The sequence below is a fragment of the Eubalaena glacialis genome, chromosome 1, assembly GCF_028564815.1.
Source record: "Eubalaena glacialis isolate mEubGla1 chromosome 1, mEubGla1.1.hap2.+ XY, whole genome shotgun sequence".
NCBI lineage: Eukaryota > Metazoa > Chordata > Mammalia > Artiodactyla > Balaenidae > Eubalaena > Eubalaena glacialis.
Window position 1 is genome coordinate 218520964 of NC_083716.1, and position 13755 is coordinate 218534718.

The 13755-nt window shown below is 39.4% G+C and overlaps 1 protein-coding gene across 1 annotated transcript in view; it reads left to right on the top strand.

The window, feature by feature from the left end:
• Positions 1-4423: 4423 nt before the first annotated feature.
• Positions 4424-13755, top strand: part of ATIC (5-aminoimidazole-4-carboxamide ribonucleotide formyltransferase/IMP cyclohydrolase) — a 38024-nt gene continuing 28692 nt past the window's right edge. The window contains exons 1-7 of the mRNA XM_061204772.1: positions 4424-4551; positions 4845-4971; positions 6132-6208; positions 6850-6916; positions 10243-10331; positions 10942-11093; positions 11426-11582. Of these exons, the coding sequence (XP_061060755.1) occupies positions 4533-4551; positions 4845-4971; positions 6132-6208; positions 6850-6916; positions 10243-10331; positions 10942-11093; positions 11426-11582 (688 nt within the window). The 5' untranslated portion in view covers positions 4424-4532. The remainder of the gene's footprint in view (positions 4552-4844; positions 4972-6131; positions 6209-6849; positions 6917-10242; positions 10332-10941; positions 11094-11425; positions 11583-13755) is intronic.

Genomic DNA, 13755 nt, shown 5'->3' on the forward strand with positions numbered 1-13755 from the left:
GTGAATGAATATCATCTTCAATAAATATTCACCAGATGAACACTTGCCGTAATACCAATTTTGTATTACTCTATCAGCCATTGTATTAATTATACGAAGGCTAAATTGTTAAAATCCACATGCACTCGAGGGCATTAAGTGTTTGCTCGAGCAGATTCTTTCTTTGGCCTTCTGACTTAAGCTATTTGATGAGCCTAATTAAGGCAGTTTATCATCTTTCAGACTTCAACTACTACTTCAGTGTCATTAAATTTCCAAATCTGTTTATCTTTAGCCTCATGTCCATTCCTGATTTGCATTTGTATTCCCCAAAACTTACTGTATATTTTCATTTTGTTATTTATGCTTCAAAATCAACATCTAGAAATGTTACCAAATTGGTCAACTAGACACATGCCAGGGTCCTAGCCCCAAGCCAAGACCGCTTGTCTCGGCCAGGGAAGTTGTTTTTCCAAGCAGATTCACGCAACCAACAGCAGATGCTAAGACTGCAACAGTACAAGCTTTATTCAATAGCCAAAGTATAGAGAAGCAGGAACCTAGTTCACAAATCAACTTCTCAACCCAATTCGGGCGGAGACACCAAATATATAGGAAGGCTGAGGTAAAAGCAAGGGAATTGGAAAAAATGGGAGGAATATTCATGAGTTATTCACGAACAGGGGTGTGGTTTGGAATGATGCAACACTCCTTTTCAGTCTTTGTATGGGCTTTTGGGGTTGTTGTCATGGCAATGGTGGATGTGTCATTTAGCATACTGATGTGTTACAATGAGTGTATAATGAGGCTCAAGGTCTACTGGAAGTCAAATCTTCCACCATCTTGGGCGTTGATGGTTCTAACTGGTTCTTGTTTTTTTTCTCTTTGCAGCTTCCTCCTGAAACTTAGAATATAATTGAATATAATTATATAAGAATATAAGAATAATTGGTTTCCATTCGAGGGAGGGGCCGCGGTAGGATCTGGCGCAACAGCCTTGGTAACAGAAACGCAAATTTACCCAAATGCTCACGTTGACCTCAAATAAAAATAGACACACACCAAAACTGTTCTTTCTCTCTCTCTCTCTCTTTTTTTTAATGTTAGTGATTTGCTTCACAGCAACTCAGATGGCCAAGCTAGAAATGGTGGAGCCTCCCTTATTTCTTTCCACTTCATGTTTCTCTTATGCAGTTCATCTCCACGTGCTGGAGGTTTTACCCCTGATTTCCTCTCCAATAAATCTCTCCTTTTCCATGCTTTCAGGTCTTTGATTAGGGTTTGTGTGATTTCTTAAGTGGTTTTTCTGATTACAGCTCTTCTAATTCATTCTTTGTATTATTGCCAACTTTACATTTCAGAACACCCCTAGTGAAACCTTGCAACTCAGATTGGGACTTGAACCCACAGTCTTTTAACTGAGATCACACACCTGGTCTCAGAACTTAAGGAAGCTCAGGTTCTTGATGTCTTGTCCCAGAAGGAATTCAGTGAGAGACAAAGTGATAGGTAAGAAGCGGATTTATTTAGAAAGAAACACACTCCACAGACAGAGTGTGGGCCAGCTCAGAAGGCGAGAGATGGCACCAGGGTATGGGGGTTGTCAGCTTTTATAGGGGTGGGTAATTTCACAGGCTAATGAGTGGGAGGAGTATTCCATCTATTTTGGGGAAGGAGTGGGGATTTCTAGGAATTAGGCCACCGCCCACTTTTTGACCTTTATGGTCTGCCTTGGAACTGTCATGGTGCCTATGGGTGTGTCATTTAGCTTGCTGATGTGTTACAGTGAGCTCAAGCTCTAGCCATCTAGACTGAGGCTCAAGGTCTAGCCATCTTGGATCTATCTGGTTCTAATCAGTTTATGTCATGTCCTCAAGCTATGTCATTCTTTTAAAGGTTGTGCCCTGCCCCCCTTCCCTCCTATTTCACTAGAACCTTCAAGGAAAATGTTCAGATTCATTAATATGTCATAAGATAGTTTAACCTCTAGATTAGAGAGAAATTTTATTGATAATCCTTAATGCATTAATCCGATTATCCAAGCTCCTCGGAATCACTTTATATGGTAGACTATATCCATGTGAGTGGTAAACCCTTAGAGCAAGTTGGCCCAAAATGAGCAGCTTTACTAGTCCTTAGAGTCTAGTAGGAGTTCACAGATTTGGGAGTAGAATGGAGGCTTTTTGGAGGAAATGATAAGTTTACACAAAGAATAAACAACATAGAAGAAAAACAGATAATAGCACACTTGAGAAATTGAAATTACTTATAAACATATCAAATGTTTTTAGATATATAAAGATGATTTCAGGTTCTTTAAGCTTCCTTTGGGAGGGGTGTGAAGTAAGAAGAGAAGAAATGAAAATATAATCATTATAGTGCACGCATGTTCTTTTCTGTCTGTCTGGAACAGGAATGCTAGTGATAGACCCTTAGAAGGTGAGTCCACATCTTTATGAAAATATCTCTCGTTTCATTTCTGACACACTAGCTTGCTTGTGACTAGCATTTTTAAGGAGGGCATACTATGAAGTCCAGAGAGATACACACTTAGTCAACTATATCAAGGGAATGAACCAAGAAGGAAATATGCTTCTTTGTTCCCCTTATAAGTCACTTTATAGTTTGTACTTTCAATAAATTAATTTGCATCTTACAATCTGAAGCCTACATAACAAATATTATGCCCTTATTACACACAAGGCAACTAAGGTCCTCAAAGATGTAGTGATGTGGTCAGGATCACAAAGCTAGTAAAAAATTCATTTACTCCTCTTGCTATTAACATATGAGATAGTTATCAAGTCTGAACTTTAATACTATGGCAGGATTAGTTAGAACTAATCTTAGCAAACATCATTAAAAGAGAGTTGTGTCTTGGTCTGGAACCCACAGTTCATTCTTTTTTAGTATATATAGCAGCATTCCAAAGGTCCTCTACAAAAATCAGTTTAATCCCATGTTTTCTCTTTCTATTAGTATTTTCTAGTTGTACCTATGTTGCTACACTTACATTCCATCATGAGCTCCTTGAGAACAGTGATTAGTTGATATTCATCTTTGTCTTTCTGACACTGTATTTCTGCCATTCAGGCAGACAGGGCTCAATAAATATTTATTACATTGAATATTTGAAATTCACATGCAGGAAAAATGCCCAGTGCCTAAGTGCTGTTTATTTTCCTCTTATCACTAAATCTCTGCATTATTTTCTGCTTTTCGTATCCTATAAAAACCTACAGTGACTGGCCAGGGAAATTTCCTCTATTACGAGCTATGAACTTTGTCTTTTTAAATTCAAAGTTGGCAAACACACTCTGAAGACACCATTATAATCTTAATATATTTCTCTTAGAAATGTGAGAAATATTCAGAGCAAAGTGTTCACATATTCATAGGTTATAAAATACAGCCCTTGATTCTAGCCAATAGGTATTCACTTTGGCGAGTAAAGAAGAGACTGGAAGAATCGGGGAAGAGGAAAAACAGAAATAAATAGCATGTGGGTAAGAGAAGACTTTTTTTTTTTTCTGCAGCTGTGAGCCCAAGACAGAGTATAAAAGATAGGCAGCACTATTATTTTGTAATATAATTCTAACAAGGAACATTTTTAAAAAGATTTCTTTAGACAGCAACATGTGTATATTTTGTGGCAAAGATGTTATTTTCTAAAAGAAATGAATGTGTTCAGTTTTGCTTTCCCTATTTTTCATGGATTAAGAAAAGCATCCCCAGGAATTCCCTGGCGGTCCAGCGGTTAGGACTCGGTGCTTTCACTGCGGGAAGCCGAGTTCAATCCCTTTTGGGGAACTAAGATCCCTCAAGCCTCAAGGCGCAGCCAAAATAAAAAATGGCATTCCCCTCGCCCCCACCCCAACCATTATCATTCCTCTCATCCAGGCTTGAGTTAAATATTTACCGATTTGCCAGAAGACACCACCTTTCATAAGCAGATTTCAGGCTATTGTATAATGTGGAATCCAAAACGCAAATGAATGTCAATTTCACTTCATTTTGCCTCTGGGAACTGTGGAGTCACTTAATCTTTAGGCCTTCGTTTTACTTTTTTTAATATATTGAAACGGGAGGAAGGCAGATGATTGCCAAGATGCTTTCTAGCTTTGCTGCTCTAAGAACTTTTCCTTGTGTTTTTCTTGATTCCTCCGTCAGGACTTCTGACACTTTGATCAGCCTCCGGGACAGGCTGCCCTGGGCAACAGGAGTTAGCTCCTGAGGCTTGGGGCGACCACATTTTGAGGGCAGGGACAAATCAACTCTCGGAGTGTGAGACTGTAGGCGGTGATCCCTTCCAGTTCTGGATTTAGGAAGCCAGCTGCACCGCACCCCACCCCGCATTCCCTTACAGCCCCGAGGCTCCAATTCCGCGTCTGAAATTGAACAAGGGGAGGGTTGGGTCACGTGACGGATCAGGTGCCCACCGGGTCCGCCCCGCTTCCTTCCGGCATAAATTCTGGCCGCACCGCCCCTCCCCTCCGCACGTGGCGTCTCCGCTTTTGTGCCCCGCGCTCCCGGGGGTCTCGCCGCCTGCAGCCATGGCACCCGGCCAGCTCGGTGAGCCCCTTGGCGCCCTGGAGGTGCCGCGCCATCGGCATCCGTGCCCCGCGGCGCCCTCACCCCGGCAATGGCGGCGGCCGGGCGGGAGCTGCGGGGGCCAGGCAGGGTGGGAGGCTGCGCTGCGGTCTGCTAGGCCCCGGCCCGCGGTAGTGCGGTTCGCTGGCGGCAGACCCGGCCCCGGGTCAAGGTCTGGGTAGTGAGGGCCTTGAGATTCCCGACTGCCCACCCCCCCTCCCCGGCCTTGAGGAATATAATGTACAGCGAGTGATGAGAAATGTTTTCTGTTTCAGCCTTATTTAGTGTCTCTGACAAAACCGGCCTTGTGGAATTTGCCAGGAACCTAGCTTCTGTGGGTTTGCATCTGATCGCTTCTGGAGGGACTGCAAAAGCTCTCAGAGATGCTGGTCTGGCAGTCAGGTAAGGCACAACTTGCTTTCTAAGTTAAGTCCAATCAGAACCTAGTGTGATGACGTTGACCAGAAAGTAATGTATTCCAAGCACTGAGTAAAATAACGTTATTTAGTCCTCGCAGCCAGGCTGTGAGATTGGTAAACTACTTAACCACCTTTGTGGAAGAGGAAGATGAGGCCCAGAGAAATTTAGTAACTTCTGTTCATATTTACAGAGTAAGGAGTTGGGACCCCCAGAGTCCTCATTTCAGAGCCCTCCTCAGCCACAACAGATTAATTTAGGTGGACTGTCTGTTGGGCAAGAAGGAAGTTGTGATTTGCAGGATGCATATGATCTGTTTTGACTGGCTCTTTAGTGAAACTGTTGACATCATTAAAATTCAGCTCTTAAGATTCGGTCTCTCTTCCCTTAGCATCTCTGGTAACCATGTTCAACATGTTGATGTGTTTCCTTCCAGTGTTTTTATAAGCATATTTTTTTATTTCATAGCTCATACAGAACATAGATGGTCTTGCTTCTTGCTTTTTTCACATATTGTGGGTTTTCAAAAATTTGCTTGTAAATTCTGGCAGAGAGGGTTCAGGTCAGTTTGGTGATATGGATCAATATTTAAATGCTGTCTTTTATGTGTCCCTTTGTCATGTTTTGTGATTATCTTTTTCCAGCTTACTTTTTCTTTTCATGTCTTGAGTAAAAAGTTTTTAAATTTACATAGATCAGTCCTTTGTTCAATGTTTTGAAAGCATTCCTCACATACTTAATTTTGGTACTTTTCTTTTATTAAAGTGCTCAAACTTTTGATTCGGAATTTGTATTTGCATAGTGTTAACCAGTTATTCTAATACCAACACCACTTTACTAAACAATCTTTATTGCCCCACTCATTTACATTGCTGTCTTTATGCTTGTTTAATCGTAAAAGTAAATCCTTGCTTTCTCTTTAGTCTGTTTCTGAGATAAGAATATTAATACTTGGTTGTATATTGCCAAATTACTTGTGAGTTGAATTTATTTCTTAATATTTCATTAGTATGGCTTATGATTCATTTTCTGAATTCTGAAAATCCAGGCTCTGAAAAAATGTTGGAAGATGCTTTGGAATGGTGTAAAATGTAAAATGACAACTCAGCAGAAGCACTGGCAATATTCTGTTTATCTGTTTTCAGAGATGTCTCTGAGGTAACTGGATTTCCTGAAATGTTAGGGGGGCGTGTGAAAACCTTGCATCCTGCAGTCCATGCTGGTAAGTGGTTGATACCTTCAATTTAAAACAATCAGTGGTTTTCAGTTACTTTGTAGAATAAACAAAGGAATAAGGAAAAAGGCAGGTCATAGCTCAAAAAAAATTATCTGTGAGGTTATACTGATTTTGTCACATGTGCTGCTAAAGTTCATAACACATGAGAACCTGTTTAAAATCTGGTTTGCTTTATTACTTGATGGATTCCTCTGCTTGCTATTAGTCCTGGCCTGATAAATAAGTTAGAGTGTGATATTTCCTGCTGGAGTTAATGAAAATACTTAGATTTTAGAGTGTGAAAAAACTTTTATGATGATTCCAAACTTAGAATAAAGCATCACAGTGTAACTGACTTTCAAAGGAGTTCTTTCAAAATGCTTCACTATTTATGGGAGTACATGGAGTGATGGAACTGACAACAGTTATATGAAAATTCCTTTTATGTTTTGTTGCTCAAGAAAAAGGGAATCAGGAAGTGATGCAAACAATTTTTAAGTATACCCACTAATCTGAGTTTTGTACTGTCTGGTATTCTTAATTAGGCAATGCTAGGGGCTTTAACTTGATTGATGGGATCATGTTGGAAAGAAGTACCTTATTCTGACTTGTTTTTTGAACCTAATACTCTAACTTTGTTAAATTAGGCATCTTGGCTCGTAATATCCCAGAAGATAGTGCTGACATGGCCAGACTTGATTTCAGTCTTATAAGGTAAAAATTCAAAGTTGAACTTTTAATACATTAGGGATCAAAGACAAAGAAGCCAAATCTGGTGTCTCTTTTTAAAGATCAAGGTTAGCATTAGGTTTAGTTTCCTGATCACTTACTGTAAACATTTATTGAGGACCTTTGTGACGTTGTATGTGGGTAAACATTTTGATTTTGCCAAATTTATATTACTAAAATACATAATTATGCTTAAACAACCTTTGCTTTTTTAGGAAGTTGTGATCTAAATTGTCGTACATATAAGTAACTTAGTTATTTGCATAATGATATTCGCTGTTTCTTTTTAATACATATGTATAACAGCTTTATTCAGCTTAATTCATGTACCATACAATTCCCCAATTTAAAGTAGATAATTCAGTAGTTTAGTAATTTAGTATATTTAGAGTTGTAGAATTATTACCACAGTTAACGTTAGAATATATTCATCACCCCACCTCCCACCCTGACCCTCCCCCCAAAAAACTCTACCCATTAACTTTCATTCTTCATTTCCCCCAACAACCTAGGCAACCACCAGTCTATCTTCTGTCTCTATGGATTTACACGAACATTGCATATCAGTGTAATTGTATAATATATGGTCCTCTGTGACTAGCTTCTTAGCATGTTTTCAAGGTTCATCCATGTTATAGCATATATCAATTCACTTTTTTATTGCTGAAAAGTAATTTATTGTATGGATATACTCCCATTTATCAGTTCATCAGTTGATGGATATTTGGATTGTTTGCACTTTTGGATGTTATGAATAATGCAGCTATGGACATTCATGTACAAATTTTTATGTGGACATATATTTTCATTTCTCTTGGGTATATACCTGGGAATGGAATTTCTTGGTCATCTGGTAACTGTTTAAACTTTTGAGGAGCTGCCAGACTATTTTCCAAAGTGCTTCGTCAGTTTACATTCCCACCGGCAGTGTACAAAAGTTCTCACTTCTACATACTCAGCAACATTTATTATTGATTTTTTTGATTCTAACCATCCTGTGATGTGGTATCTCATTGTGATTATGATTTGCATTTCCTAATGAGGTTGAGCATCTTTTCATGAGCATAAGCCATTTGTGTACCTTTGGAGAAACGTCTGTTCAGATGCCCATTTTAATTGAGTTACTTATTTTTTATTATTGAGTTGTAAGAATTCATTTTATCCCGTTCTGTGGCTTGTTTTCACTTTCTTAATGGTATCCTTTGACCATCATAAAAGTTTTAAATTTTGGTAATATCCAACTTACCTATATTTTTTCTTTTGTTGCCTGTGCCTTTGGTGTTATTTCTAAGAAAGCATTTCATAATTCAAAATAATGAAGATTTATGCCTGTGTTTTCTTTTAAGAGTTCTTTAGTTTTAGCTTTTATGCTTAGGTCTTTGATTCCTTTTAAGCTACTTTTTTTATATGTGGGTGTGAGGTAGGGGTCCAGCTTTATTTAGTATGTGGCTATCCAGTTGTCTCAGCATCATTTGTGGGAGAGACCATTCTTTCCCCATTGAATGATCTTGGTACACTTGATCTATACCTCCTTTATGCCAGCACCACGCCATTATCTTTGCGGTAAATTGTGAAAGTGATAAGTGTGAGTCTTTCAGCTTTGTTCTTCTTTTTCAAGATTGTTTTGGGTATTCAGGGTCCCTTGCATTTCCATATGAATTTTAGGGTCAGCTTGCCCATTTCTGCAAAAAGGGGCGTTGGAATTTTTGTAGGGATTATCTTGAATCTGTAGATCAATTTGGGGAATATTGCCATCCTAACAGTATTAAGTCTTCCAGTCCATAAACATGGGATCTCTTTTTAAAGATTTTTAAAAATTTCTTTCAACATTGTTTTGTACTTTTTAAGATACAAGTCATATTCTTTTGTTAAATTTATTCTTAAATTTGTCTGTTTTTGTTTTTGATGCTATTGTAAGTAGAACTGTTTTCTTAATTTTACTTTTGGATTGTTTCTCGCTAATGTGTGTAAGTTCAATTGATTATATCCTGCAACCCTGCTGAACTCATTTACTGATTAGTGCTAATGATTTTTCTGTGTGAATTCCTTAGGATTTTCTATGTACAAGATCATGTCACCTGCTAATAGAGATAGCATCACTTTTTTCCAATCTTGGTGCCTTTTATTTCATTTTCTTTGCTAATTGACCAGGCTAGAACCTCCAGTACAGGGTTGAGTAGAAGTGGTGACAGTGGACATCCTTGTCTTGTTCCTGATCTTAGGGGAGAGCTTTCAGTCTTTCACCTTGAAGTATGATGTTAGCTGTGGGTTGTTTTTTTTTTAAATATCCTTTATTGTGTTGAGCAAGTTCTATTCTTAATTTTTGAGTGTTTCCATCATGAATGAGTTCAGTTTTATCAGATGCTTTCCGTGCATCTATTGAGATAATCAGGTGGTTTTTGTCCTTTATTTTATTGACATAGCTATTATAATAATTGACTTTTAGATATTAAATCAACCTTATAGTCCTGGGATAAACTATACTTTGCTGTGGTGTGTACATCTTTTTATATTTTACTGGATTCAATTTGGTAGTATGTTAAGGACTTTTTGGTCCGTATTCATAAGATACTGTTCTGGGTTTTTTTTTTGCGACATTTTGTCTGGTTTTAGTATCAGCCATTGGGAAGTGTTGCCCACCACCCCCCCTTCTGTTTTTCTTTTTTTGTTAGTTTTTACCAGTTGTGCTTATTTCACTGGGCAACCTGCCCACGTATCTCCTCACATTGCAGCCCTAGGGTTGGATCTCTGTTTCACTGGTGGTGAATTTTAGATCAGGTCTGTCCTTTAAATTACTCTTTTGTCCTTTTACCATTATTGTGTAGGACCTTTCTGAAGACGAAACAAATATTTCCCCTTTAGAATGACCTATCATTTTTCATCATTTTACACAATCCACTGGAAATAGAGTGTAAAATCCAATGTCGTAGATAATGGTGATCACATTCCAAATTCAGGATATTATCGGTAGCCTTGTATTTTATTTCAGTTAAAATTTTTTTTTTAATTTTGATGGCGTGACAGGACAGTGGGTAGCTAAGGTTACCCAAGCAGCAACATTGCAATATGATTTGGAGGGAATAATGTGTATTGAGAGCATTTGCTGACTACAGCCCCTTCTGTATACCTATGCTCTTGCAAATGTGGGAGGTCCTGACGTTTCAAAGTAACTTTAGAACTTTAAAACGTCAGGCTCACAGTTGATATTTTAGGTCTTAAGGGGTTTGGTCATGTTAACAGCTACTGACTGAGGTGTGTAAACCACGGAAGTTTGAGTTTTTAGTGACAGCTGAATTCCTCTTTGTTTTTAGAGTTGTCGTTTGTAATCTGTATCCCTTTGCAAAGACAGTGGCTTCTCCGGCTGTAACTGTTGAAGTGGCTGTTGAGCAAATCGATATTGGTAAGTCAGAAAAACCATATTTGAAGACTGCTGGAGGAGACACTTCTTTACACTGTAAACAAGATGACTCTTGGATGTTCCCTATTGAGGGCCTAGCAAATAGTCGCTGCCCCCAGATAGTGTTCTGGGATGACTGATTCATCGATATTTTCTGAGCTCTTTCTCTGTGTAGAGATTCATCTGGCTTATTTTTCTCTTTCTTTTTTTTTTTTTTTAATTTATTTATTTATTTTTGGCTGTGTTGGGTCTTCGTTTCTGTGCGAGGGCTTTGTCTAGTTGTGGCAAGTGGGGGCCACTCTTCATCGCGGTGCGCGGGCCTCTCACTATCGCGGCCTCCCTTGTTGTGGAGCACAGGCTCCAGACGCGCAGGCTCAGCAATTGTGGCTCACGGGCCTAGTCGCTCCGCGGCATGTGGGATCTTCCCAGACCAGGGCTCGAACCCGTGTCCCCTGCATTGGCAGGCAGATTCTCAACCACTGCGCCACCAGGGAAGCCCTTTTCTCTTATTTTTAAGGCAAGAATTATAGTAGAACTAAGTATGCGTACAGTGACTTGATTTGAAAGAGGTGAAACTGATACGAAAATGCAAATCGTCTTTTGTTCTTCAAAGGGGGAGTAACCCTGCTGAGAGCGGCAGCCAAAAACCACACTCGAGTGACAGTAGTGTGTGAACCAGAGGACTATGCGGCTGTGTCCTCAGAGATGCAGGGCTCCGACAGCAAAGACACATCTTTGGAGACAAGACGCCAGTTAGCCTTGAAGGTGCGGACACGCTTTTATCTAGTGCAGTGTTTGCAAAACCAACAGTACTCAGTTCTCACCAGACTACATCACCCTCCAGGGTTCTGCTTGGAGCTGCTATCTTTTTGTTGTAAATGCAGAGACCAACTATCAGAGAGGTAGTCTGTCAAAAGATTGAAAGAGAAATGGAAAGGGAATAATTCTTTGTGCTATTTATTATTATTTGGTGTCTTTCCTGCACAGGCATGTGTGTGGGCTGTGGGTTGTAGTTTGATGTATACTACTTATAACCATTTTTACCTCACTTTTAGAAATACTGTGGGTATTTTCACAAATCTTAACTCTTATTCTAGGCTTTCACTCATACAGCACAATATGATGAAGCAATTTCAGATTACTTCAGGAAAGAATATAGTAAAGGAATATCTCAGATGCCCTTGAGGTATGGAATGAACCCTCATCAAACTCCTGCCCAGTTATATACCCTGAAGCCCAAGCTCCCAATCACAGGTAAAAGCTGAGCGTTACGTGGCACCGTTTGCCGTGTCTGGATGTGTGTGTCTTTCTCTCTATTGTATCAGATGTGATTCACATTTTAGAAGATAAAGTAAATTACATAGAACCTCTTATAGTTGCCTGAAGTTTGAGCTGTCAGTGGGACTTGTGAACAAAAAGTATTGAGATAATCCAGGGTTCTGGAGGGAAGTCAAGTTGAAGATACAGATTCGAATGTCTGGTGTGTAGATGGTTTTGAAGATGTAGGACAAGATGGGATGGCTGAATTTTGGAGAAGACGGTCAGGACCAAACCTTGACGTGGCAGTGGAGAACCATCAGAGGAGAACCTGTAGAGTTTCAACCAGTCGGAATGCTGCTGAGAGCAGTGGCTATTTGATTTGGGAATGTTACAAACACACAGTTTCCTTGGAATGATGGATCTGGAAGCCCAGTTAAAATGGACCAAAATAGGAATGTGAGGTTAGGAAAGAAGAATGATAAAGATAATTCTTTGACAGAGGAATTAGTCAGGGCTTAAGGATTTGTAGAGTTATGAGAGGGGTTTTACAGTTTTTGGTTCTGTTTTGTTGTTAAGGTGGACTATTTAATGAGCAAGCACGTCCTACTCCCTGGTAGAAGGGAAGAGTGGGTCCAGCGGGCAGAGGAGAGAGCTGTAGGTGTGAAGGCTTCGGAGGGTTGAAGCTGGTGCGGGACTGCCCTGGGTGAGAGCACGGACAGCTTCCTTCAGGCACTGAGAAGGCAAGCTCAGAGCGCACGTTGGTAGATTGGTGCTGTTTACTCCCTGTTACCAGCGGAGAGAGGGGAGGAGAGAGAAGCAGTGCAGGAAGTTTAAGGAGCATTTAAAATACGCTTTTCTTTGCTCTTGACAGTCGGTAAGTTCTATTACTACTTTGCCTCACATATATTTTGAATCTTTTCTGATACTGCCCAAGCCCGTATACTCAACCCTAGAGTTGCGTGTGTGTGTGTGTGTGTGTGTGTGTGTGTGTGTTTGTGCGTGAGAGTGATGTTAATGACTTGTTTTCTTGTGATTGGAAACAAGAGAAGAGTTCTGTTTTGTTTCAACTGTTTAATAGATTAAACAACGTTAAACATTTCTCTGTAGCACTTTCTCTTGTGTCTAAAGAGTTGTTAGTGTCTTTGGAAATTTGATAATTTGAAGGGGTTATTCTAGCTAACTGAAATGTTTCAGAAGCCAAGTTTTCTCCCACTTACCACAATTAGTCTAAACTATTAAAAAAAGGGAGATGGGGGAGTTTTATAAAAGATGTCTGATTTAATTTTTGCATGTTGTATGTCCTATAGGATATTTTACTTTTCTTGTTTACTGTTTATTGCCTATTTTGTTTCTTCTATGCCTCTCGCATAAGCTCCATGAGAACAGTAATTTTTTTTTTTGCTTGAGGGAACTTTATTTCCAAGTAGTTTTATTAAAAAGAGCAGGTTTGTTTGGTTTTTTTAAATTAATTTTTTTTTTTTTGGCCACACCGCACGGCATGTGGCATCTTGGTTCTCCAACCAGGGATCGAACCCGTGCCCCTGCAGTGGCAGTGCAGAGGCTTAACCACTGGACCACCAGGGAAGTCCCCTAAAAAGAGCAGTTTTAGATTTACAGAAAAATTTCCCAGAAGTACAAAGAATTCTCATATGTCCCCCTTCCCCCAGTTTCCCCTGTTAACAACTTTGCATTAGTGTGGTACATTTGTTACAATTAATGAATCAATATTGGTTCATTATTAACTAAGATCCATAGTTTAGATTCAGAATATGTTGTACATTCTACAGGTTTGGGCAAACGTATAATGTATTCACCGTGATATTTTCCTACATAATAGTTTTACCACCCTAAAAACTCCTCCCCTTCCACCCCCCTAACCCCTAGCAACCACTGATCTTTTCACTGTCTCTATACTTTTGCTGTGTTCCAGTATCATATAGTTGGAAACATACAGTATATAGCCTTTTCAGACTGACTTCTTTAACTTAGCAATATGCATTTAAGTTTCATCCTGTGTCTTTTGTTAGCTTATTACCTCTTATTGCTGAATAATATTTCCTTGTGTGTGGATGTACCACAGTTTATCCATTCACCTTTTGAAGACATCAAGAATGTAAGGATGCTGTTTGGCAGTTTATGAATAAAGCTGTTATAAACACTTGTGTAC